Raw genomic sequence first — 27854 nt, 5'->3', positions numbered from 1 at the left:
TGGGTAAAGTTGTACTCCTGCAGGGTGTGAAGACAAGTCGAATTGCCGCGCTCTCGGTCATGGGCATGATCATATCCATTTGCATCGATCATAGAGTCACGAATGTGGGATTGCTGGTATGGTTTTGTTGGGCATAGTTGTCGATGGTCGTTGTTTATATGAGATGGTTCCATTTATATTTATGTTCATGTTGTTTACAAGTTTGGATGGTTTGTTTGGTTAAATATAGGTGTTCACATATGAAATTTACTTAACTATGTGGTCTTCTCCTTGCTAATGGCTCAATGCATAATCCTTAGAGTCAGATTATCTATATGTACCCTATATGGATTAAGTTTTGCGAGTACCTTCAACCTCACGCTGCTCTTTCAGGTACTTTTGGTGAGGAGGAGCTCGTTTTTAGCTACTTCACGTCCGCCTATGTTGGTGACAGGCCTGAGTAGGCAACTACTCTCGAGTAGCGAAACTTTCAGGGTGGAGCTTAAGGACATGTGGCTCCACTCTTCTTTTGTTGTCTATGATTTTGTTTCTGCTACGTAGTTGATTTAATATTTTGTGTAAATTATTGTAAATGATTGATTGCTTAAGAACATGTAATCTAAGGTTAATTATTCGCTCTTACTTAAGCTTTATTGTGATGTTATATGTTGAAAATATATGTGTTCCGATCTTGGATACAAAACACGTGATGTGACTATTAAGATGGTATTCCGGTTAATTATTGAGGTTGTGATTAAATAAATGATCCTTCCGATAATTAATTAAAATATTATTTGGACAGTTGCTCACATCTACCTATCCATACAAATTTCCTTCAACTAGTCACGTGCACATGCTTCGCATGTACCACGGACACGTGGCCTCGCGTAGGAAGTAGGCCCATACGGGAGCGGGCGTGGTGGCGCACGGGAGTGCGGGTGGAAGCGCGCGCGGTAGGCGAGTCCACGCGGGAGCGTGCGTGGTAGGCAGGCCCACGCAAGAGCACGCGGCAGTGCGCGGGAGCTCAGGCGCGGGATGTGGGTCCACACGGGGGAGCAAAGTGGAATGCAGGCACCAAAAGTATACATACGAGCGAAATACGAACCACTATGTATTTTTAATTAGTAAAGATTTTAAATGCATTGTCCCACACTGCGTCACTAGAGCTCTACTTCATATTACATGTTGACATTTTTCCTCTGATGAAAAGTTGTAGGCTGGAATATTACTGAGGTGATAAAACGGGAGCCATCTGCAGTTGAAGGATGATGACAATACTTGTGTGACAGGCTATTGAATGGATTTATATGTTGTTCTCTCTCCAGGAGACAGTGAGTGCAGTCTATTTTTACCACAGTTGTGCCACATTTTTCGTATTGGAGACCATTGCTAGAGTGCCCTATTTTGGTGAGCGCTGGTCCGTATGCTTGCGATAGACTCGAGATCTGTATAAATTAGGAATAGCATGAAGGTTTCTATAAATGGATGATTAACATGTATGAGACCTTTGGCTGGAGGAGAAGAGCTGGCCATATAAAGGTGAACTTTGCCAAAAGCTGGAGTGAGTTGCATCACCTCTTAATCATGGAAGTACGTCTCCACTTGTCCATTTATGGTATATTGCCAAAGTGCTATTATATTGTTTCTTCCTCTGAAACCAAAGATGAAAAACGATGGTCCAATGATTATAATTTGTAAAGGAACACAAAAATTATGTAGATGTTTACGGATACAACTAAGAACTATTATTTGACGATCGGACTTTCACTAGTATTGAATTTTAGACATTATAAAGTACTATTGCTCTATAAATTAAGTATTATATACGAGATTTAGAAAATATTGTAACATAAATTTAAGATCCGTTGCAATGCACGGATATGATATTAGTCTCTGGAAATTCCTGTATGCCATCACCCATAGGTATGGTTTAACTTGGTAATCTTGAGAAAATCCAGAAAACAAAATAAGAAAATCTTGCAATGCTAGTAGATTTTTGCACAATCCATGGAAGTTACACAACAGAGGAAATGCAAACCCGGAAGAGGAGTGTCATGTGACCATGTCCTGAACGATGAGCAGATGCGATTAAGGTGAGATGTCCTGTCCTGGCACGAGCATACATATGGCAACCGATGCCAGTACCGCCACGACGACGACACCCTGACACAGGCGGTACTTTGTGTTTGGTTTTCGCAATCTCTCCTATCTTAATTTAAGCGGATATATAGAATCTTAAAAAATTTATTTAGTTATTCGTACTATTACGGTGTGATGCAGTATGTGTAAATATATTGTTTTATCTTAATTTTATTCGAGTTTTACTCCGTAACCCAACTTAGCAGATATAAATTTTGTATCCACTCGTATAGACAGATCTACTTATCAGTATCATAAAATTATTTTTATATAAATAAATAATTATAATTTCAACTTTTACATCTACTCGTACAATTTTACATTTAGTCAACCAACATATAAACTCAGCTTAATCTATCTAGACAGATACAACTAAAAAAATATTTTTCTTTAATAAATATGATTTCGCTCTGTCTATTTTCATTCAAAATACTTATGCAATACAACAGGACAAAAAGCTTCGTCTAGAAAACCAAACACGTTTTAGGTTGTTTTAGACATGGAGGGTATTACTTTGGCTGCGAAGCTTATTCCAAGTCAGTTTATAAATTCGCAAGATAGAGGTTTTTTGTCCTGTTGAATATGCTTGGTTACTAATAATGATCGAGCTTCTTGCAAGTTCGAGAATCGGTACTTAGCATGCTAAGTTAGACAGATTCTTTTTTATAACAGACTGGGATTAAATGTTATAAACCAATGACTGGTCCAGAAGATGGGATGGCCTTAATTGTCTTGCAATAATTGACAAACTCAATAGTACCGTAAGGCTACTCACAATACTTTATTTTTTTAAGTAATATTTTATAGAAGATAGTAAAAAAATCAAGATTAAAAAATAAGCTTTATACATGTGTTTTATTTTTGAGGTCTTTCAAAATAGTTTATTTTCTTTTAATCATTTAGTATTGTTTAAATAGCTAGTTTCTTAAAAAATAAGTTTTATCTCTCTCCTCCTTAAATAGCTTATCACATCAACTTTTTTACTTACGTAGACAACTAATTAATATCTAAAAACCAATTATATCAGAGCATTAGGAGACACTAAGAGCTCATAAAAATATATTAGGTTTTCTTCTTAATTAATATAATAGGTCATTCTCGTATCGGTTCGTTTAAAAAAAAAGAGCTCACGTAGAAATAAAGTCTGCGCGCAGACACGCACAAGCAGGTCCTTGTATACATCGCTCGTTTAATTCTGTATACAAGAACATGTCCTATTCCGTGACAGCATGATTGCCCGGACTTGTGGCCTCCATTACGATTTAGGATGGGGCGCAAAAGGCTGACACGACCTACGTTGCCCTTCCTTTTTTTACCTTCCCTTTTCTTTTCTCGAGATGATTTTTTGTTTGCTCTTGGAAATCCAGTTTAGTTACGACTTGTTTATTTATTCGAACAGACCAAATATAAAACAGGTTCAGTTAATGATATTAATTAGACTGTGGCTTGCTGCCATCGGTATGGTATAACTTGGCACTGCAAATATGCAATTCCAACTGTTGCAGCATCCATGGAGGCAGGCAAGAGGATAGGGAAACCCAAAAGTTGAGTGCTTGTAGTTGCCGTAGCTTGGTCTAGTGTATGCAAGTATGTATGCTTCACGAGCACGGCAAGCCATCTCCAATCCAAACTACTCTTGCAACATAGTTAACCGATGCGAGATACCATTAAGGATACGTTTGGTTGACAACAAATCTCACCACATATTTTTTTACTAAGATAGCTAATCTTAGGGGTTTTTTTTTAACTAGGGATTATAAAAAATAGCTCATAGATTATAAATTATAAAAAACTAGATTATAAAAAAACTGATAGTTGTTTGACAGCTTGAATTATAGTAGGTTGGATTGCTACTTTTGGATATTAAAAGGCTATAATACCCTTAACTGTTTTGAGTGGCCTGTTTATCCTTTGTGGCATGTTTTACATTCAGTCAGACTCTTAAGATATTTATGAAAATAAAAATATATAAATAAATAGCAAAATATACATCATTCATATAAAGTTGAATTTTTTGTCCATACAAATATCATCTCACAAACAATCTACTCTCTCATAGCAAATAAAACATCAGCAAGATTATCACGGAAGAACGAGAGTAGGCGTGGGGAACATCAGATGCAGTGGGGGTGGGGGTGGGGTGTAAGGCTAGTGGCAAAGTGGATAATTTCCATGAAAGTCCGATGGGTATTTTGATCTTTTCGCATTTCATAATCTACGGCAATCGGGTGGAAGATAAATTATTGGATTGTTAGAATTTGGAGGCCAGATTGCTATGATCTGATTCCACAAATTATATGTTTATTTGAGTAAGAGATTATAAAACCCATAATCCATAATCTCTAGCTAAAACAAAGAGTCTCTATTTGTTTTAGTTTAGGATTATAGAAAACAGCTTCTAGATTGTAGATTTTAGAAAACTGAAATGTAAAAAGCTAAGAATCCAAAAGCTAAAAGTTGTTTAGCGACAAAAATTCTAAGGTGGGTTAGTTTGTTTATGTAATATCCGTAATACCTCTAATTTTCCTGGATGGGTTGGATCGATGAACTTCGGGGATAAGCCCGGGGAAGCGACCGCAGAGATTAACGGGTGGTTCGAGCACAGTACCTTCGGCCGGCATTGATGCCTCAACGGGGTTCATCCTGGATGACTCGGTCTACTTGGATGGCTATTGGTGCAGCCCCTTCTTCCCAGACTGCACTAAGGAAAGCGTGTTCTACGTCGACGTCTCATCGGAGCACACCATTCCCATGTCATTCATGACGGGGGACCACCAGTTCATGCGGATTGGCTGCCACCCCAGCTTCAAGGTCCTGTGCATGCACTACTACGGCAGCTCCTACTGAGAGCTCCATCAATGCCTCCACGCTCGTCATCCTCGCCAACTCGCTCTACTTCTGAGGCTCCTGGTACCACCACTTCTTGCCAGAGATAACACAGGATATCATCTTAGTGAGGAACGGTGACGTTCTAAGATGAGAGTGAATTATGATACTTAGAAACTAAATGACTCTAAAAACTTCACAAGATATATCTATCTTTATTTATATCTAAATATCTATAGGATTATCTAGTGTCTCTACTCTAACGCTCAAAAGGATTGCAACATACTCTAACAAAATAAATTGCTAATATGTAAATGCGGAAATGTAAATAAGGTAGAGAGACAAACATGGTAGAAAGGATTTTTATCCTGTGGTATCGTTGACACACAAGCTACTTCTAGTCCACGTTGGAACTTCATAAAGGATATACTCACAATCGTCAAGTCTCTTTCGATCACAGCTCTTGAGTTACCAAGTCAATAAGACAAGACCTCAAGCACCATAGGCCACTAAGCCACCAAGACAATGTCTCACCACTAACCTCTCTTTCAGTTATTTGTACGTCGTCTTCACTTTGGAGTTTTAGTCACAAAGATAAGGGCATCTGCATCTCTGCACAATCTTCTTACCACCGCTCCACACCAAGTCAGAGGGTCAATAAGTTACCAGCGAGTTATAAAGACTCTAAGACGCTGGCGTACCTCTTGGTACACGGTTGGATCACTCCTTGATCCACTCTCTAGGTTGCAGCGCTTAACAACACTTCTTTCTATGCCTATAAGTACTAATCACTCTCTAATGATGTACTTAATCACATTGGATGAACACTTTTAGCATATTGATGGTTTGGATATCTTCTTAAGTGTATATGAATTTCTATAGACTCCAGTAACCTCAAATGATCAGTAACCTCAAATGATCAAGTGGAAGGGTATTTATAGCCTCAAACTCGTCAATTAGCCGTTTTCCCAATAGCTCAGAAAAAATGTTAACACCGGATGATCCGGTGACAACAGCAGTACTGACACATGATCATCTGTTGAGTATAACCTCAGAAACTAGCCGTTGTAAGTCCACTCAAAACCTCTATGAACACTACACATTTCGGTGTAACTTCAACTCCATCTTCGGACCATCCAGCGTGTTGTCTTGAGCCTGACGCAGCCACTTCATGCTTCTCCATATAAAATACTTCGATGTAAGCCTCCAGTGTACACAACATACATCACTGGACTATTCGGTGAGTTATCTTGAGCCAACCGAGCTACTTAAACTATTTGTGTACAAAATGTTCCAGTGTAAGTCTCCGGTGCACAACATTAATCATCAGATCATCCGATGCCTTGATCTTCATTCTTCAACTCTTGAAATGCCTCTGCAAAAAATACTCCGGTGTAGACCCCTGATGTTCACACTTCTTCACATCGGATCATCCGGCGTATGGCTTCTTCTCTTTCTTCCTTTGAAAATGTTTCGGTGTGTACTACACATTGAGCATTTGACCGTCCGGTGAGGTCAACTACATCTGGACAGAAAGCTCTGGCATGTACAAACTTGTACAGCGTCGGACCATCCGATGAGGTTATTTTCTCCAAGTCTTTTCCAATTCAATCAAACTTTGTCTCAATTTTGGTAGCTTCTCCATATATTACATTAATAAAACTTACTAAAATATATTATTGACAAACATATTAGTTCTATTAATTATATTATTATTAATTATCAAAATTATAATCATGATTTAATAAAATCATTTTCTCTACAACCTTCTCCGTCTCGCCCAGCCATGAGGTCACCGTGCCCTTCATGGAGGGGAGAGACCTCCACAATAGCATGCACATTGGCTACTATACAAGCTTCAAAAGGGTCACGGATGATGTACACGAGCATATCCGAGCAGCGATTCTCCATGTACATATACCTCCCTGACGACTATGACAACCTATCGGGCATGGTGCAACTCGGTTGCTTTCCTTCACGAAAAAGTCAACGCTAGAACAAAGGGTCCTTGTCAGCGGCTGGAGATCCGGAGGAAGCCAGGCGTAGGAAGACGTACTGATTATAATAGAAGGATGGGAAAAAATCGAAAAAAATAATAGTATTAATGGGTAATTACAGGATATTTGTATAGGTAGTTCTATTATTTTCTATAGTCACAATATATAAAAAGCTAGTGAGTAACATCTTGTAAATTGTGATAGAAAAAAACCAGATTTTGAAAAACAGATTGTACACTCTAATTGTTTGCTTTAGCTTCAGTTTTTAAAAACAGTTTTTCGGAATTTAAAGTTAAAATAAACATACTCTTAATTTTGCTACACTTTTGTGAAAAAAATGGCTATGTAATCTTAGGCAAAGTTAAATAAAAAACTTGAGTCTTTAACGAGTGAATCAAGAGGCTAAGAAGTTAGATAGACTACGGTGTGACAATAACAAAACATTTATTACTCTCTCTATTTTTTAATATTTATCACTTTTGATTAACACGTTTATCAAAGTATACCAAATATAGTACAAATTTTAAATATGAAATGACAAAAATATCCTTAGAAACTAGCTAAAATATTTTAGAACCAACCGTAAATAAGTGGATAAAAATATTTTATAGGGATAAAATTAGAAACTACATTTAAAAACATAAAGTAACAAATATTTAAAAATAAATAAAATGATGAAAAGTGATGAGTATTAAAAGCCGGAGGAAGTACTGAAATTGCGGTTACGTAAGGTTAGACTGGCAACTTGCGATCCAAAACAGGGTCTAAGTTAATCAGGATCAGGCAATCACCTCACACCTAGCATCTTCTCCAAGCTACTCCACCCCCAGCATTTCAAGTTGCAATCTTGCAGCTGGAGCAGATGATGGATAGCACAAAGACAGATCCAGACACACGCCACGAAGATCGCATTCGCGAAGCAACGTCGGGCTGGGCTATGGAGACGACGCGGCGCGGGAAGAAGCGCTTCCTCCTCCCGCTCTCGCTCTTCTGCCTCGCCGTCCTGCTCCCCGGCGCGCTGCTCGCGCCGCCCGCCTCGGCGTCGTCGTCGCCGGCGGCGGCGCGGGGAATGAAGCGCCGGTGGGCGGGGTTCGACTACTACGTGTTGGCGCTGCAATGGCCTGGCACCATCTGCCGCCAGACCAGCAACTGCTGCCCCACCAACGGCTGCTGCAGGTAGCATTTCTCTTGTCCAGTTCTCCTCTCTTTCGCATTGTTGCTGGAAACTGTTTGAGCGAGCTCATCTGGGTTCACTTCACATTTTCTGCAGATCAAAGCCTCTCAAATGGTTCACAATCCGTAAGTCCACGCATTACTCAAATCACTTGCTTTTTTTTCAATTGGATGCTGCACATATAGCTTGTGATTTTTTTTATGATACAGCACTGCACGCATTATTTGTCGTTTGATTTGAGATGCTGAAGAAACAACAGCAATGATTAGATTCTGCAGGAGAGAATAGCCCTCAGCTGATTTTGATATACCTGTATGATCTATAATTTTCCATTTTTTAAGAAAATAGTTTACCAATCTTTTTATTATACCAATCAGGATTCAGGAACAAACAGTGTGCACTGCAATTATTATTGATGGGTAATTGTGTTGGTTCTTCAAGTAGTAGACGTTTTCAATTGCTGGGCAGGAACATTGGACAGCCTCCAAATCGTTTACATTGGATCCCATTGAACATATAAACGCATAGGTGACAACTTCTATTGCAGTAAATCATGTGTATGCAGTTACGCATTGCGGTTGCACATTGGCACCAAAGTATTTAGGCTAAGAACAATTGCATCCAAGTAGTGCTGATAGTCATTTCATGAACTTTATTTTGGTTGAACAGATGGGCTCTGGCCACAGTACAACCATGGGGGATGGCCATCATGCTGCAGACCCACCACATTCAACATCAATAAGGTGCCAGCTTCGCTAATTTTCTTTGGAACAAGATGTCTCAACCACAGCAATTATATCATATTGGTGTGCTTCGCTTTGTTTTGCCACAGATCTTAATGTTGATGCCGATACTCGAGAAATACTGGCCGTCCTTGTACTGCAGCTTGTCTTCAACCTGCTTTGGCGGAAGGGGGCCTTTTTGGGTGCATGAGGTGATTGGGGATTTTTTAGATTCGATTATGAGGAGCAATGCATGTTCCGAGTGCTGACCACATTGTTTCTTTTGTTTGTGTGCATGTGCTGATGGTTTACCGGATCTTCATCAGTGGGGTATGCGATTTCTGCACTTGTTAGCACAAATACTGTTCTGTTCATTACTTCTTAATTCCATTAAGTACTCTGGTGTAGCAGATGATATAGTTTCATTGCAGATCTGCACCTAACGTTTGACTCACTTTTCTTTCTTTTGACAGAAACTCATGGAACTTGTGCGTACCCTGAAATACAGGATGAATATGATTACTTCTCCAGAGCACTTTATCTTTACAGAAAATATGATGTTACGGTTAGTAGGGACTAGAGAGTATCTTACATGCCACGGTAGATTCTAGGATGCTATGTATGGATAATCATCTCACATCTCAGTATCATAATCCTTCTTCGCACAAGGTACGCGAGATTGTAACATTTTGTCGGCAAGCTATTATAGTTCTTGTTCATGTCTTGCAGAAAGCTTTGAGAAAAGCACATATTTGGACTAGAAGCAGCAGAAGATACGCCGTTGGGCATATTGTTGCTGTTATTGAATATGCATTTGGGGCCATGCCATCAGTGGTCTGTAAGCATGGCTCAGTTCAAGAAATTAGGCTCTGCTTCCACAAGGATTATCAGGTAGTTAGTTTCTGTCCGTCATATTAGCTAGTGCAGCGCATTGCAGTAAATATTCATAGCTCCATAAAAGATTGTCATTCCAGCATTAGTTGAGCTTTTAGAAAATGCTGGTCCTAATGTTAAATAGATATTATACCTTCACTATTTTCTTGCATACTATATCTATACTAATATAAAAAGCACGAGTTGTTTTCTTTCCCATGTCCGCCCCATTTAGTGTAAACAAGTTAGTTTGCACCATCTGATTGATTCCATCCAATAGTCTAGATCGATTCAGATGGTCCTTCCTCTCTCCACCTAGGCCCCTCTGCTTGATTTATGGAGAGAATTAATTCTCTCCCTCCATTTATGTAGCTTAATTAATTCTCTTCCAACATCTCTATGTAACAATAACAACATCAACAACAAAGCCTTTGTCCCAAGCTAGTTGGGGTAGGCTAGAGATGAAACCCAAGCCTCTCTATGTAAGGAAATAATTAATTTGAAATCTAGCAGTGTAATTTGTGCCGGCAATTTTGCTAGTTCTGATTAAGTTAAATTAGTTGAAGCGGGAAAGTTTTGCTGGTATATTAGTATTAGAAGAGCCTAATTTTTATCAGGGGTAGAGTAGGCTTTAATTTCTGTAATAATATTAAAGGACCATCATAACTATGAGAAACCTAAACCAAATATAAAAACTTCTAACATTGTTCACCTGCATCTCTTGGCAGCCTCGTGATTGCACATTTGAGACTGACAATACACTAAGCAGAAGAAGTCATTGCCCTCGCTATGTCACTTTTCCATCGTATGAACCATTTGGTAAGCTCTCATTTCATGCCGCTACCGCAGTTGACTGAAATCAGTGCTAAATACGATGATCAGAGAATTTCACTCCTGTTTTGACATCGTTTTTTGTCTGGAGATATGCTTCACTTGCCTCTGTACCGCTGATTCAACATTCTGAATGCAATTGCAGCGCTGGCCAATACTACGGAGGGAATCAGTAACCAAACCATTGGTGAGCTACACGCGTATGGCTGAGTTCAGTTCGGATTCTGCTGGATTCTGAATTTCAGACGAGTCCGATCCATACTCCGATGACCAAGGTGTACATACAGAGCGACGTCACGATGTGTAAAAATAAAACTGCCAGGCCTGCCTGGTCCTGTAATTCCTGCACAATCTCGAATAATATGCAGAATAACAGAGACCTGTGTTACGTCTTCATTGGCAACCTGTCGATTGGCTCGGAATCATTGGCGTGTTACTTTCGATATCTGATCAGAGACTAACAGCACAGCTCGGCTCTTGCTTGCTCCTACGAGCTACCGGGAGTGTGATTGGCAAAGGATATTCCAAATCGAAAGAACAAGGGCACGTTTGGATCACTGCGCACGCTAGCTCCGCGCCTCCGCCAAAACATTGCCTGCCCACACGCTTCGGTTGGCGTTTGGATGGCCTCTAATAATTAGCTCGTCTAGTCCCACGTTGGGGTCAGTCGGCTATTTTCTCGCCAACTCGCGAGCCAGCACAAAAATCCTCCAAAAAAAATTAGGAAGCTAACTTTTTTAACGTAAATTTTATAGAACCCGTTCTATAAAATATCTCATTCCTTACGATAACAGATGTCTCTTGTAAAATCTTTCTAACTCTTAGATAAAAAATATGTAACTAGATTAGTATCTCACAAAAATCTTTCATAAAAAAGATCTATTAAAATTTACTTCTTTTTGATAAAGCTAACCTCAGCATAAACCAAACCCACGTCACGTAGCAGGCCTGGGATCTTATCTTCAACCACCAACAGTTCCACAAGATTGTAACTCTCTTTTTTTTTAGCTTACAATTTGCTCAAGATAATCGCGCCAAGTAACTAACAAATCCTATTATCGGAGACGAAAAAGAATAATACAGTAAACGGTCAAGTGGGCCCCGGTATTGCGGCGCGGGGCCCACTTGCCTGTGACCCGACTCTCTGGATAAACTGGCCAATAAGGTCGCCCCACCTGGCCCAGTGGCCCCGTCGCCGCACAGAGTTTTGCACTCAGCTCTGCCTGTGCTAGCTAGTATAACTAACATCCGGAGCGGAGGGGAGGGCGAGACGCCGGCGGCGATGACGACGGCGAGGAAGGCGACGTGTGTGCTGGTGGCCTGGGCGCTGGTCGCCAACAGCCTGGCTGGCCTGGGCCTCGCCCGGTCGCCCTTGGGCAGAAGGCCGCAGCGCGAGTTCGACTACTTCGCGCTGTCCCTGCAGTGGCCCGGCACCATCTGCGCCTCCACACGCCACTGCTGCGCCGACAACGGCTGCTGCCGGTACGTTCCCCGCCCATCCGCAATCGCATCCTCCTCTGTCTCCTCCCGCCGGCCGCCGGGGAGCGGACTCACGCAGGCGCTCGCCCGGTCGGTTTGGGTGGGGATTTTTGGCTCATTTTTTTTTCCCGGCGCGTGACACCTCATGCCGTTCCTTCTGATGTTTCGCGTGCAGCTCCAAGCCGCTCCAGACGTTCACGATCCGTAAGTGCTCGCCTTTTCTGTTCTATTTGGTTTCCTCAGGTGAGTTCCTTACTGATCTGGGTGATCTGACGGTTTCTGGAGCAGATGGGCTATGGCCGGACTACGACGACGGGACCTGGCCGTCGTGCTGCCGCCACACCAACTTCGAGATGGACAAGGTGATTGCTTAGCTGCAGGGGCCTAGCATTAGTTTAACCCACTTTCTACGCTCAGTTCCGTAGAGGAGTTGTAATTGTGTTGATTGATGGTCTGGTCTAATCATCTGGTGTAGATATTACCCCTGAAGGAGAAGCTTGACAAGTACTGGCCGTCCCTGTACTGCTCCTCCTCTTCCACTTGCTTCAGTGGCAAGGGGCCTTTCTGGGCTCACGAGGTGCAGTAGCATCATCTGCATTCAGAACTGAATTGGACTCTGAAACTACCCCTTCAGCACAGTTGGAATTGCAGCTAACCTTTATGCTATTTACTTTGCATATTGTTTGGCGTAACGGCACGCGGTGCTCGACTCTTCTGTGGCTTATCTTCAGTGGGGTAATCCTCTTCTCTCAACCTTTTGATATACTTTTGTTTTCAAGCGAGTACTATTGATTTTGCTCTATTTGCTCAAACATTGACGAAAATCTCATGACTGGAGGACCCATAACATGAAGTTTTCACATTGACTGATTAGTGATCACCATTACTCATCTTCAGCTTTCATGTTTCAGAAAAGCACGGAACATGCTCGTCCCCTGTGGTTCAGGATGAATTACAGTATTTCTCCACTGCCCTTGACCTTTACTTCAAATATAACGTTACGGTTAGTATCTTTGCCTTCGACCCTTTAGTTGTAGCATTGGTTTACTCAGTAAGCTAAAGTACCTTTCTGTTCATAAGTTTGGTTTCCAGAAAAATGGTACTTTGAAGGTATTAATGTTGAAGTATCTGTGAATTAAACTATTGTTGCAAGTGTGTCACAGAATTTTGTCCTCCTCTGTAATTAAGTTGGACCGCGGTTGCAGGAAATGCTGTCAAGTTGGGATATTCAGGTTTCAAATGGTAAAGAATATGCACTTTGTGATGTCATCGAAGCCATCGAACATGCTTTTGGGGCCTCACCGCAAATTATTTGTAAGAAGGGTTCGATACAAGAACTCAGGTTATGCTTCGACAAAGATTTGAAGGTCAGTTCCCCTTTTGCCCTTGATCATCTCATCTTCCTACAATTCATTACTGTGAAATACTATGGACGTGAATACCACCAAGTACTTTTGTTTATATGCTTACTGAAAGTTAAATTTGCTAAACAAAACTTGTTCATCATCGAAGCACCACTGGAGTATCTAGAATTAAAGAACATGGTTATCTGTAACAATGTTCTGTACCTTGTTGAGCTTCCGTTTCTTCAAGTCTGAACTTGCAACTGCTTTCCCCTAGCTTGTCATAAATATGTGTTGCAAAAATTTCGCTTGTGAATTTTTTTCTGAACAAGTTAACCTATGTGAATTTATTTCCGAAGTTGGATGCATATGCAGGTGTTCTTTGTCAAAACCTTGCATAATCATTACATTTCCAATTTCATGCGATACATATACCGTACAGCAATGCTCATCTCAATTTGTGTTGCCAGCCTCGTGACTGTCTTACTACTTGGGTGACTAATGAACGCGTATCGAGAAAAAAACATTGCCCGCGATGGATCACCCTGCCAACGTATGATCCCCTTGGTAAGTTTACTCACTGAAATGTCACGAATGCAAACTTACAAGCTTTCATCATTGCTGTTCAATTCGTGGTGTGCATGCTAATCCTGTTCTCTTGGTATGATTGCAGTGCTTGCCAATTCCACTGGACAGATCATGACACAAGTCGACGACTTCGAGTTATCTGCATCTCTTTATACAACCTAAGATGCTGTAGTTGCTGCCGAGCATTCCACGGCTATGACGAAGCAAGAGCTCTGGCTGCATCTCTTGCGAATTACAATAGCCACGGGTGCTCACTTGAGCACTGACATTCAGGGAAACTGATCTCTGGGGTATTCAATTATTTGTACACTTCAAGAGAATCGTACTTTTTAAATTTGGAAAACTACCATTTTCATGTACTTTGGGTGGTCGGATACAGTTAATGTATGTACACATTCTGTGGCTGGGCAGTGCCACTGTTCTAAAGGTTTCTGGTGTCAGTTGTGAAATAAATCATTGTACAATGCCCAAAAAATCCAAGCCTGCTTCACGATTCAGACGTCACATGAATTACACGTGAAATTAGTTGGAAAATTTAGAACCGTGTGGAACATGTTTCAGTACCTCATCGGCTCTTCGGCTGGGCCAAAACGAGCCTATGATGACGCATGAATACCAAGGTCAGAACTGTCCCTCACGGGAACTGCAGGCAATACAGATTCACAGCTGATACTCAAGAAAAAGAATATACCAGATAGCTGTAAAGCGTAACATCACAGCCAAGGATGTTAAATTCACAGCAACCATATCCGTGTATAACAGGTTTAATCGAAATATTGTGAGCAAAATCACTACTTGCACTATACAGCATAATTACAGGAAAAACAGACTAATTGTGTAGTCAATATCTCTAATCTCAGCCAAACTCTTGAAACATGTTCCAAAGAAAAGCCTGGACCATATCTGAGGAAAAAGTACAGCCAAACTCTTCCATAGGTGTTAACCTACAGGGCAACTCAAGGAGAGCTTTGTGGTCCTGGGTCTCAAGCAGCATTCAGAATGTCCGGTGGATGAATCTGCAAAAATATGACAAATGTGAACACAGCTTTGAACAGAAGTAAATAGCACACAAGCATTGTTTAGGCTTTGCAGTTGCAACATGCCAGCGAGGCAGCAAAAGAAGATGAATGAGAAAAGAACTGCATAAATCCCGCAACAATAACAAAATACAGAGTATACAGTATGCATGCCAATTGAACTTGGAGACGTATGGAAGTGAGCACTTACCATCAGAATTCATCACAAGAATATTGCAGACGTGATTTGGAAATATGTCTGTATATACAGCTCCATGCTCCACGATTTTTTACCCCAAATGTAGCAGTATGCCATACACATTCAGCCAAGAGGATCATCTAAAGCAAGCCCACTTTATCCATATCTTGAAATAACAAGTAGAAAGGTGATCCGGTATGTCTGCCTGCAGGAATGAGATGGCAATCATAAATGTACAAAACAAAATTTGAGAAGAGTAATTTAATGACTTCAATTAAATAGTATTGAACAAGACAGATGCTAGCATACAATATCCCATGAAGCAGAAAAACCATCAGTCGAAAGATGCCAGCTTCCACGTTGTAACTCAACACCGTTCTTACTATTGGAAGATGCAAGTTCAAGCAGCTGGTCAAGATTGTCTTCATCAGATTCATATCTGGGCCGCCTTTTCTTCCTATTTCTCTTTCTCCTTTTACGACTACTTCTAGTGAGATCCTCATCATCAGTATCTGACTTATGTGAAATTGAGTACCCATCATTTTGAACTAATGAATAATAGCCAGTCTTACGGAATTCTATTTTGTTATGGAAGAACAAAGATTCGCAAGTATCTGCTGATTTGCAATCCTTCGACAGATCACAGAAAATCACCCAGGACTGAATGCCTATCCACTTAAGTGTGTCAGGAAATTCTTTATTCAAGAATTCTGTCATGAGAGAAAAATGATCAGCATCGGTCAAGTGATTTGCACCCTTCAAAAGCTCATCCATCCGCCCCCGTTCTTCCTCTTGTTCTTCGTCATTCAGGAGGCGCCAAAGTTGTCTACCATTGGCAATGACACAGTTCAATAAGATAAGATCATCTAGCGATATGTGGTCACCATGCGCTGACAAAAGAACCTCAAGCCAGCAGCATGGGGATGCCAACTCCTTGCACTGTGAAGTCGGACTGATGAGCTTGCCTAAAGCTTTCAAGAAATCAAGAAGCCTTTGCTCATCTAGATGAATAAGAAGATGTTGAGAAAGAGTGGAAAACTGCTCGTCCATCAAAAAATCTTCAACCACTTGCCATGCATCTTTGGAATTCTCCTCATACATCAAATACAAAAATTGATCCACAAAATATTCTGTATCAATTTGAAGTATTTCGCCATCTTTAATAGAATCAGCAAGCTCATCAGAAGACCAGAAGTCTGGGACATACTCCAAGAAATTTTCCACTGTATGGAGAACATCAAGATCACGAAAATAATGAGGCTTAGTAGCAACAACAGCAGGAGACTGCCCGTGCTTTCCTTTCCACTCAAGTTCTTCCCAGCAAATATCACGATTTACAAATGCAAACTGGGAAAGTGCCCTAGCACCTTTTTTATGTGTCGATTCCCCTGTAACAGCAAAGTGACCAAACCACTGCATTGTCCGTCCCGGGTTTCCTGTAGATTATAATAGAGGACAAGTAAGCAGCGGTTAGCGTTCCAGTTAGCATCTGGACCAATTCATGCTACGTTGCCACAGCTAAACAGAAAACAGTATTACACCTTTTTGCTCAATTTGACTAGGGATTACAAAAGAAGCCAGGACAACAAAAAGGTATGCAGCTTCCCTTTCAGTAAAGTGTGTTCAGGACACAAGGGCCATACTAATTTTGCTGGGACTTAAAACAGCAAACAGCACATTCAGAAAATGTGTTTTGATACCTTAAAGGCAATTAGAATAGGCATAGCGACGAATACAATGTTATTGTAATGAAAATACCGCTTCCTTTTCCTTTTTTTTTTCCTTTCCCTTTTATTATATGGTGGTGTATTGCTGATAATCGTAAATAAAATGTTATACCATTTATATGAGAGACTATGGTGTATGGTCTGCCGTATTCAACATTCCAACATCCGTGGATGAGGACGATACTATGTTCCTTAAGAACAGCACTACTTCAGATCGAGTCCGCGCACATCTTGTATTACCAAATATCAAGAAGCTGAGCAGACAGCTTAGCAACTTTTATGCAATACTTTTATTTAGTAACATATTTAACATATTTTGTACAGATGTTTGAACGAATATATCCCAACTAAAATAAGTTGTGGACACAGAAATTCGTGGATTGTAAAAATGAAAAGAAAGCACAACTAAATCTATGTGAGCAGAAGCAGAAAAATACAAATCACATCGAGTTCTTCGCGAAATTACCTCGGAAGAACTCCTCCAACATGTGACATTTTTTTGCTAGAATATAGCCTGCTCTTTCAGGCTTCTTTTCAAAAATCATCCGCAGCAAGCGGGCAGAAACATCCTGTCTGGAATTCTTCATCTCCAAGAGATCGAGAAACAGGTCCCGCTGATCATGGCGATTGAGCGAATGGACCGATGAGACAGTACTGTGCAGCCACAGCCGGGCCTCATACCTGCCTCCTGATTTAATAACTGACTTGATTATGGACTCAGCATTGCTAAGAAGAGATCTTCTAGCTTTCACAGCAATTGTATTAACACTGCCAACTTCTGCCGGCACTTGCAAAAAGAGTTGAACCATCTTCCAAGTGAAATTTTCCGCCTCCTGAAATCTGGAGTAATAAGCAAAGTATTATGGTTGGCGGACCCAGGATTCGGTGGTTGGGTATTCCCAAGCAAAAAGAAAATGTTCAATGCAAAATGCGAGAAGTCCGTAAACGCATAAATTAAAGTTGAATTTTTTCACACTAGAGATAGGTGTATCAACAAATTAAGAGAAATTACAAAACATTTAAAGAAAATTACAATTAACTTTGCATTCCTTCACGGCTTGGAAGCGTTCGATGATGTCGCTATCCTTAATTTGCATAAAAAAATCACGCTCAAGAAATGTAACCAAGCAATCGTTCAAGTACTGATCCCCATCTTATTTCTCAACTTATTCTTCACATAATTCATTGTGGAAAATACTCTCTCAATGCTAGCGGTTGCTACCGGAAGAATTAGTACTAATTTGAGAAGCTTGTACATAACATCATATTTGAGGTTCTTCTTTGTTTCAACAAGTGTAATGGAGAGCTCAGCAAGATTTTTCACTTTTCTAGACCTTTCATCTCTACGGTTATCATCTCTACGCATCTCTAAACCTTTGAAATCATTTGATTTCTTCTTCATTAATTATTTGCGAAAGCTCTTCTACCGCTCTACTATCTACATTAAACATTCACCTCAAAACTAAAAACGGTACCAATTGTGCAAGGAAATTAGGAATTGGAACTTGGGGATTCTCCTCACCGTGTGCGTGTGGCGCTGAGGCGTTCGACCTCGCTGTTGTCCTGCTGCTCGCCTGCTCGGCTGCGGCGAGGTGGCGCTCCCTGCCTCCCTCGCTGACCGCGCAGTCGGGGCTGTGGTGTGCCTGCCGGCCGCCCTAGGGTTTAGTCAATTAAGAGATGGGGACTGGGTAGAGAACGAGAGGAGACAGGAGAGAGCGGCAGCAGAGACCGAGCGAGAGTCGGGAGGCGGAGAGAGGAGGTGGCCGTCGGCGTCGGGTGTGGCCAGATTTACCGAAGCCCATGTATTCGCGTCTGGCCTGCTGTCGAGCCTCGTCCAGATGTTGTGGATTGGGCTCCATTCTGAAGAATTTGGCCCAAATGTTAAATGTACACATGAATATACATGTTATATACTAAATCTTTTGATCAAATTATTGGGTATTCCAGGCAGGTAGGCTAGTTGTTGGTTATATCTCTACTCATCATGTATCAAATACTGTATTTTCTCTTTGTGTGTCTCGATAAGATGAATTTTTTTATTGGAAGACGTCTTCAGTGATTTTGTTAATCTTCTAGCTTCATATTTTTTATTTTTATAGACATGTGAGTATATGCGTTGGTGTGAGTGTGTATGCGCTAGTTATACTAAGTTTTAAATAAACATGAATCATGGTAGGTCCGTCGTCCGCCTAATTGGTACGGTGGACATTGGAAATCGGTAGAACACACGAAATCATAAAGTCATTGTAAATGTGACATGGGCACGAAACAGGAAGGCGCTTCACTTGCTTATGGGAAGAGAGAGGCTTGGATTTGATTGCTAACGCCAATTACAAGATCTAACTGGGGAACAAACAAACTCGTTCTCCAAAAAAATCCATCCGAGCAAGACAGCAAGTTAGGGTTTTTACCTATGAAAGGAATCAATCCCGAGTACGGATGGATCTCTACTCAACGCCAATCAAATACCGGTAAAGGGAGGAGCAGGAGGGTGAGGACGACCGCCGCCGCCACCAGATACCAGCACCAGCGAGGAACCTCTTCGGGGTGGCTTGCGTGCTTAGGCGACCGGCGTCAGTTCGACGGCGACCGCGCGGGCGAAGAAGAGGACGATGGTGTGATACTTCGAGTTCGAGGTCCAGTGAGGGCTTCCGGTCGAGCCTGTTTTGGCCCAAGCCGGGCCGATATGGTATTTTCTAAATAATCAATGTTTTCCAGTATTTTTTAAAACTATTTTTAATATAAAATGCCATCATCTTCTACTATTTTCCAAAGTAATAATACTTATAGTTTATCTAAAAATATGTATTTGAAATAATCGACTAAATCATGAACCTAGCTCGAGGTCAAGCCCGTCTAGATCCAAACCAAAACATTTTGATTAGTCCGAGGTGCCCTCAACACTTGAACACTTACGACCTCGTTTTGTAACTTGGAAAAGAGAAATGTGATAGGGAAAAGAAAGTGAGTAAAAAATCAGGATAGAAATGTGAAAATAAGTGAATGACTAGAATTGAATTTAAATGCTCATTTTTTCCCCACCTCTTATGTCCCAAAATCCAAACGAAGCCTAAAATTGAGACACAAACGAAGCCTAAAATTGAGACAGGCAGGAGAGCGAGGAGAACAAGAGAATGCGTGCTGTCAGTAAATTTCTAGCCGAGGTTCAGTTAACCTAAAATTGTTGACAAGCAGCTAGACCATGGTGTTCATTTGATCGGAATATACGGATTAACCAATTGACCAATGTGTCGTCAGTTCTGACTTCTGAGTTATTGATCCAGTCACATCGGTGTTGATCACTGGAGTCATGTTGACCAAGTGTCCTCAACCGAACGGTGTGATGAGAAACACCGTAACATGCTACACCTAAGATTTGTAACATACGATTAGCAAACTACCGAGCAGAACAGATATCTTCCATCATCGCAATTGGCAAAAGAAAGGCAAACAAGTGAAAGCTCGCATTTGGACCAAAGATAACATCCAGCACCAAGAGCTAAATTGCCAAAACAATATGAAGACATTCGAATTGTAACAAAAAAACGCATCAATCCACCATGAAACAAAATTGAAACCGATGGGCAGAAGACGCACACAAATACCATCATCCTGCCGTTAGAAATCAAGGCAGAATTGAGAGAAAGAAGACAAATTAAGGGATTCAGAAGAGCCATGTCCAAAAGGTAGCACATCTTATAATTAAGATAATAATCCAGAACTCCAGCTTGAAACTCAAGACAAACAGGTCCAAACTTAAACAAAAATGCCTGTTGCAAGACTACAGGTAAGGATAACTACCATAGAACAAGTTCCCTTCATACGATAGCACTACTATGGTGGACTACACTTCACTCATCATCCTCATCATCGTCATCAGCGCCACCAGAGTTGTTGAGAGCATTGAGCCTTTCAACGAGCCTGGCCTTCCTCTGATCGTAGGTCAGCTTCTTGAGGTTGTACCTGCATACAACAAACAAAAGGCAAGACAGAAATCAGAACCAAGTAAATCAGGGTGGAAAAAACATCAATACGCAGGATAAAGAATCATTAGATGGATATATGTATACCTCTTGTGCTCCTTCGGTGCTTCTTTGGCTAACTTGGCCATGATAGGATCAGCACGAATGGCAGCGTGAACCTTCTTGTACAGAGCTTCCATGTCATCAGCCTCAATTCCCTTCTTGATGTACTCACTGAAGTGAGATTGATACTTTTCTGGTTCCTCATCAGCTAGCGTCTAATGACAGCATAAATGAATATTAGTCACAATGAGAATCAACAAAGCTCTATATCTAGTAACAGAGCCTACCACTCAAAAGTACATGACATAAAGATCTGGAACTGCTACATCTTTCAGAACTAAAATTATAAAAGGAAATCACAGTAGCACAAGAGAACAAAGTAAAACTACAATGCACCAGGTCACAACTCACCCTCATGTAGTCAGCAACATGGCCACCATAGATGTACTTGCGGTGAATCTCAGCATCCAGCTGCTTCTCATCCTTCTTGAAACCAGCAAACCTCTTCTCACCATGAGGAATGTCCAAACCACCATCCAGAGCTCCCTGCAGCACCAAAATGAAATACAAGCATTAAAATGCTGCAAAGATCAAGTCAACAAAACATCTGTATTTCTTATGCATAAAAATAGTGCAAAGGTAACCCATATTGGAAAATTAATTATAGAACAAATAAACGGGAATATATATTCTTACAATGCTAACTGGCATACGAATGAAATTTTATAAAATAGAACATGACGTTTTTAAATGCCAAAAATAACTTCAATGGACAAATGACAAACATTCTCAAGACTGAATCTATTAGTGACAACCTATAGTGGAGTTCATGTCAAAAACTTGCCTTCTTGACAAGCTAAGTACAATAAATCACCAAGATGTATCTAATAAGTAGGAAATCATCATCATAGCATTAAAGGAACACGTACCTTAAGGGCACCAAATACACGGTTTCCAGTGGTAGTCCTAATAAGGCCAACATCCAAGAGAGCACGGAAAGGCCTCCTCTCATCAGCTGGCTCAACAGAGAAGTCTTCACCAGTGGCCTGAGCACAAAAGTAGCCAACATTACAAATGCTCAATGAATGCAACATCAGAAAATATTACATATTACATTAAAATTAAATCTTTGATTGAATCTTACCTCAACATTGCCCTCATACTCCTGATCCAAATCACGGAGCTTGAGCACACGACGAGCCAAAAGAAGACCCGTGCAGTAGGCTACAAGATGCATGTAAACAGTTCACTTAGAGACTTATATGCAATGAGATAACAATATGCATTTCACATGTATTTTTGGTTGAAAAAATCTACCTGCAGCATAGTTGGTTAGACCAACTTCAAGACCATATCGAGGCAGCTCATGGGAATAGGCAGCAGCAAGCACCATATCACCCGTAATGGTAGCAGATATGATTTGTGCAGTGATGTCCTTGTTGGTCTAACGTGATTTTGTTAAGACATACAATTTGCCTCTAATACTCAAATGTACCATAAAAATAAGCAATGACATAAGAACAATGATTACCAAAGTACTAGAAGGATACAAATCGCACAACAAATCTGTATTTTGGGGTGTTGTACTTGTTTTTGTCTTGGTTAATGAGCCGAATTCTGGCCCTGTAGTCCGTCTTTCCGGCTGCAAAACAAGCACAAAATAATCGCTCAATTAAAACAGTGTAAAGTAACAGAAACAGAAAGTCATCGAGTCAGAGTGCTAATCTTACCCCTCCGTCTCTTGAACTTCACTTGGAAACGCTTGAAGTACGCATGTGTCTTCTGGGTCTTGACAAACCCACCCTGGAGAAATATCCAATACACACATGAAAATAAAAAACTGCACATACATTTCCAAAACATTATACAGTAAAAAACTGTTGGCCGATCAAACACGCAATCCGACCAGCAAATGTGTCATCACCAACATACAGCTTAGATGACGAGAGCATAGTACTAAGGAACTGCATGTCTTACCTAAAGATAACTCTCATAGCACCCACATTGAAATATCTATAAAACAAATGTCCATCCACCAAAAAAGTTTAACAGTTTGTTATCTTAGGCATTGCCACGGATACACGGATGCGTTAGTATAGATCTACTAAACCCAACAGCAGTCTAGGCAAAATTATCACCATAGCAACATGTGGTAAAGGAAAAGAGACGCCAGTAACCTCGTATACCGACAGATAGACACCAAAATAGCGTAGTATGCATTCTCCAATAGATCCACCCAAATCAGTCATTGAACCACTAATCCAATCGTAAACATAGCGAAACAGGATAACACCATGGCAGACACACTGGTCGCTAAACTAAACCACCTAGAGCCATACGAATCTACCTAGACATGGAGCAGGAACTACAGTAACAGCAACAACAAATCCACAAATCTACCCAGCCAAACGCAAGCTACAAAGGAATAGACGTAGCAATCGATTCGAGTAAGCGCGCAGGAGGCAGAAGGGTGTGAGATCTTACCATCGCGCTCGCCTGCGGTGGCTGTGGACACGGCGGCGGCTTCTCCTGGCGGGCGAGAGGGTGGCAGTGGTGAGAGAAGGGGAAGGGTTTATAAGGGCGGCTCCTCGGGCCCTGTTATGGCTTGGAGAAACCCTAAAGCCATCGGGTGGACGGATGGGATCGCGTGTTGGTCTTGTTGGAGTGGACGGCCAAGATCGGCTCGGGTTGCTCTTGGGATTGATGGGCCTCCCGGTCCGGGCATTGGTGGGCTGTAGAAGATGGAGCCTCGATGCCCTTAATGGGACTTGTGGGCCTGCTGTTTTATGGCAAACCTTCCGTGTACCATGTAGATGTATATCAGGAAATTTTTATATTTTTTTCAAATACTTCAAATTACATGTCCATTTGAAAAATGATGAGGTCTACCTTACCATCGCTAGTTCAACGTGCGAGAATAAGGGGCGAGATTTTATGGGTCTCGACTGTCAGCGAATTTAATAACCGGAGAGAAATGTCTCATTTGTTCAGCGGACGAGAACTTGATCTTATCCGTCATTAGCATTTTGAGCAACCGTTTCAGATAAGGTGTGTACTAGGAGGTGTTCCCGCTCTAGGAAGATGAATTATGGAAGAGGTACTTGTAAGATGTTATGTACAGAGGTTGACATCCTATGTTGCTTGTGCAATAGAAGAATAAGAAGGCAGTTGGGGAGATACAGGGTAGAGGGTATGCGATGGAGGAGGGTGATGAGGAATAGTATGGTGAAGATGTCGATTTGAATGGTGCACATTCATCAGATTATTCGACTAAACTGACCGGTGAGGTAGACGAGGGAAAACGAATCCCTTCTCTAATTGAACAGATGGAGCGGTATGATCTTCATGCTATGAAACTCCTAAGTATGACATCTCGGATGATAAGGACGATGCTCCGGTTCCTACTGATTGGAACAATCCAAACTTCAACAACCTTATGGTGAATGAGGAAAATCAAGTGACCTAAGAGTATATGTAGAATGAGGTGACCTAATGTGATAGGTATCCTACCAGTTAGACCATGAAGGATGCTATGACTCAATGGGCGACTTCGCTTCGATGACAGTTTTATGTTGTTAAGTGAAGCAAGAAAGAATATAATGTGAAGTGTGCGAATAAGGGTTGCCCATGGTGGGTGCAAGGTTTCAAGGGGAAGTGAGTTAACTATTATGAGGTATCGATTGTGGTCGACCATACTTGCATGATGGACGAAGTTGAGCCTAGCCACAGGAAAATCACCTCACCTTCAATGTGACGTACGCTCAGATTGTGAGCAACCTGAACTGCGAACTAGAATCTATAATCAGATAAATTGAGAATGGGTATAAGTATACTATATGTATAACAAGGCATGAAGGACGAATAGGAAAGCAATTGAAATAAGGTTTGGGACCTACGAAGCGTCATATGACAATGTGTCATATTTGCTGCAGACCATAACTCGAAGGAACCTGAGAACGTATTACGATATTGATAAGTACACATTGTTATCTAAATATGACAAGTACATCCTGAAGCGATGTTTCTTCGCGGTAGGGGCATGTATCGGAGCTTTCAAGTATTGTCGGTCTATCATGTGTATCGACGGCACTTTCCTTATCGGCAAGTTTATGGGACAGATCCTGACTGCTATTAGGGTTATGGGAACAATAAAGTTCTATCGTTGGCCTTTGCATTTGTAGAGAGTGAGAATATCAGCAGTTGGTATTGGTTCATGTACTATGTGAGGATGATAATTATTGGTGCTTGGCCAAATGTATGCATTATACATGACCGGCATGCAGGAATGCTCAAGACAATTACGGAGTTGCAAAATTGAACGAACGATGGCTTGATTGGAATGTGTGGTGGTGCATGAGGCATTTGGGTACATACTTCTTTCACTAATTCAAGAATAAGAACCTCATGAATATGTTCAAGAGGTTATGCGGTGAGAACCAACAGAGGAAGTTCGATGCTCTTTGGAAGACATTGCATGAGCTGACGAAGAAGCAAACATAAGAACGTGCAGAGAGGCCCGTGATGGGACCGAAGGACGTACCAATACCCCTTGAGTCATTGCCAAATGACAATGAAGCTGGCAGCTTGGCATCACATGGAGGAGCGAGTCATCTAACAGGTTATTTAGTTAGTGGATTGAGAATGAGCTCAAGGAAAAGTGGGATTTTCTCTACGACACAAACGAGGCTAGGTACGGTATTATGACTACAAATTTAACAGAGTTTTACAATTGGGTGATGAAAGGTGTGAGTGGATTATTGTTGGTGGACATCGTAGAGTTCATACTTCAAGAGACATGCAAATATTTTATGGACCACTATGTAGTAGCCCACATGGCACTGAATAATGCTAGTATGATGTATGGGACGAAGATGACTAAATACAAGAAAGATAAGGTGGAGAAGGCAAAGATGCACCGGATGAAGATCATGAGAACTGCACAACACAGATACGTAAGTCTATGCAGTGACAAAGGAATGAGGGGGGCAAACGTGAAAGAATTATCCACGAGTGCACCATCTTCGATGGCAGGTGCGTTTGCACCTTCTATAAGCCAATGCTACTGCATAAGCCATGCTCCAATGTGATTGTCGTGTGTACTATGACGGCGATAAGGACTCAGAGGTACGTCTCTAACTACTTCAAAACGGAAGCTCTGTTCGACACCTGGAACCATGAGATCTATGATTTCAGGATTTATAGTTCTTTCACATAGGAACCTAGGCCCGATGCTGTGTTCATACCTGATGCCGACAAGATGAAGCAGAAGAAGGGGTGACGTACGACTACAAGGCTCTGTAATAACATGGATGAAATAGAAATTGGATGTCACGTGAAATGATGTAGCAAGTGCAACAGAACAGGTCACACTTACAAGAAATGCACCGTTGGTATCCCAAATGTAAACCCCGCGAAAGCAAGTCCTTCCAGGTCTGTTGCAGATGGGAGACTCCCTTGTAGTTATCAATTGTCGGCTTCGTTGGCTCATTGAGATTGATTAATGTTGTAATTTGTGGTGTGATGGATATTCATGTGTTGCTGGCCTACTTTCGCTATGTCGGCTTATGTAGGTGGACGCGTTGGGGGGGGGGCTCGGAGGTGGTGATGCGGTTCAGCTATGACAGGGCCCTACTCACGGTCCTTGTCGACAGGTGGCATCCCGAGACGCATACGTTCCACCTCCCTGTGCCGTGAGATGGCACCCACACTCGAGGACGTCTCGCTCTTGATGGGCCTGCCTTGCGCGAGTTTCGCTACTGGGGCTAGAGACGTGGGCGTGGGTTGACGGGACGAGATGTTGGGCCGCTTCTCCGTCGTTGAACGGAGGGACGATGTATCTCCGTTCAGGCCTTTTCTAGCGATCTACTGTGGCATATGCGACGGGTGCACGAAAACCGATGAAAACCTGATCCTCACCGGGTGTCCTCTGCTACTTCAGATGTGGTCATACGAGCGCATCACCATCAGCACGCCGGTTGTCGACCTTAGCATGTACCAGTATGCTGTAGACGGCGTCGATGGCCCGACCATGGGGTCCTTGTGGTGCAAACATAGAGTAAATTCTATGTTATTTGTGTACGTTTATGTTGATTACTTCATTTTATTCTCCAACTTAGGTTGATTGCACAACCGAGTTGGTCTAGCGTGCAGACACACTGCGCGTACCCGGACTTCATTCGTCAGTTCGATGAGCTGACGGTGGACTATGTGCGCTGGTGGCCGTACACGGAGGCCATGGTACTTCGACGCGCTCCGCTTGGACTTTCGGTGCTCTACGTATGTCACCAAGACTTATGGCTCACGACTCGCGCCCTCGTCTTCAATATATACATTGAGGAGTACTCACTGCATCACGTGATGTGGTAGTTTGGGAAGTTCCAAGCGTGCCCACTACCGTTGACTAGGTCGGCGTCTATCAACATACACATGTGTGTAACGTTGTAATTACATTTTTTATATGACCCACGTGTACACCTTGTATTCACGAACTTATGTTTCTGTAGGTAGACGCGGAGGGGGGCTCATTCCACGAGAGCATTTGCATCGCATGCGCAGAGGTGGGTTAAAGAATGAGACCAAGCTATTGAGCATGTCATGGACGAGGAACGACCACACTCGGAGGAGATATACGTGGAGTACCTCTCATAGTTCGTGCGCCAGACGCGGATCCGAGTGACGTACACACCGACCGAGTTTCCACGGCACGTGGCGAACGTGCGTGACATGTACCCTATGCACAAGGACCAGACTTATTCACTTGAGGTACGAATAACCCTACGTGATTCCTCATTTCCTTCAATTGTTAGTTAAAAAATTGTGAACCAAAATGAAGTTTTTCTTTGCAGAGGGACATACTGTGCCAAATTGATGCTGAGGCACGTGCGTCGAAATTGTGGCTCGACAGTGGCGGTGAGGTCCCTAGGACTAAGATGAGCG

The 27854-nt window shown here is 41.8% G+C and overlaps 4 protein-coding genes across 5 annotated transcripts; 2 read left to right on the top strand and 2 right to left on the bottom strand.

Moving 5' to 3' along the window:
- The first annotated feature begins 7677 nt into the window (after positions 1 to 7677).
- LOC133909376 (ribonuclease 2-like) lies at positions 7678 to 10937 on the top strand. The gene is made up of 9 exons (XM_062351778.1): positions 7678 to 8117; positions 8212 to 8240; positions 8785 to 8858; positions 8948 to 9049; positions 9164 to 9167; positions 9311 to 9402; positions 9567 to 9728; positions 10439 to 10529; positions 10687 to 10937. The coding sequence occupies exons 1-9, from the start codon at positions 7804 to 7806 to the stop codon at positions 10749 to 10751; spliced, it is 933 nt and encodes a 310-aa protein (XP_062207762.1). The 5' UTR covers positions 7678 to 7803; the 3' UTR covers positions 10752 to 10937.
- Positions 10938 to 11720: 783 nt separating this feature from the next.
- LOC133909375 (ribonuclease 2-like) lies at positions 11721 to 14455 on the top strand. The gene is made up of 9 exons (XM_062351777.1): positions 11721 to 12023; positions 12196 to 12224; positions 12309 to 12382; positions 12496 to 12597; positions 12752 to 12755; positions 12932 to 13023; positions 13226 to 13387; positions 13834 to 13930; positions 14037 to 14455. The coding sequence occupies exons 1-9, from the start codon at positions 11824 to 11826 to the stop codon at positions 14111 to 14113; spliced, it is 837 nt and encodes a 278-aa protein (XP_062207761.1). The 5' UTR covers positions 11721 to 11823; the 3' UTR covers positions 14114 to 14455.
- Positions 14456 to 14595: 140 nt separating this feature from the next.
- LOC133909374 (uncharacterized) lies at positions 14596 to 18669 on the bottom strand. Of its 2 annotated transcripts, none has more exons than XM_062351775.1 (5): positions 18416 to 18669; positions 17360 to 17726; positions 15476 to 16602; positions 15179 to 15371; positions 14596 to 14967 (listed from the first exon to the last, which is right to left on the bottom strand). In XM_062351775.1, exons 2-4 carry the CDS (start codon positions 17700 to 17702, stop codon positions 15303 to 15305), a joined length of 1539 nt encoding a protein of 512 aa, XP_062207759.1. In that variant the 5' UTR covers positions 17703 to 17726; positions 18416 to 18669; the 3' UTR covers positions 14596 to 14967; positions 15179 to 15302. The 2 variants fall into 2 exon arrangements, with proteins under 2 accessions (XP_062207759.1, XP_062207758.1); XM_062351774.1 differs by having other exon boundaries at positions 17360 to 17733; positions 18416 to 18668.
- A 1900-nt stretch (positions 18670 to 20569) lies between these two features.
- Positions 20570 to 23559, bottom strand: LOC133909373 (large ribosomal subunit protein uL18y-like). Its single transcript, XM_062351773.1, has 9 exons — positions 23403 to 23559; positions 22649 to 22721; positions 22469 to 22560; positions 22236 to 22362; positions 22063 to 22142; positions 21848 to 21964; positions 21330 to 21464; positions 20964 to 21133; positions 20570 to 20856 (listed from the first exon to the last, which is right to left on the bottom strand). Exons 1-9 carry the CDS (start codon positions 23403 to 23405, stop codon positions 20745 to 20747), a joined length of 909 nt encoding a protein of 302 aa, XP_062207757.1. The 5' UTR covers positions 23406 to 23559; the 3' UTR covers positions 20570 to 20744.
- Between the last annotated feature and the right edge of the window lie 4295 nt (positions 23560 to 27854).

This window comes from Phragmites australis, chromosome 2 (genome assembly GCF_958298935.1).
Source record: "Phragmites australis chromosome 2, lpPhrAust1.1, whole genome shotgun sequence".
Lineage (NCBI taxonomy): Eukaryota > Viridiplantae > Streptophyta > Magnoliopsida > Poales > Poaceae > Phragmites > Phragmites australis.
This window is presented reverse-complemented; position numbering and strand designations above follow the sequence as displayed.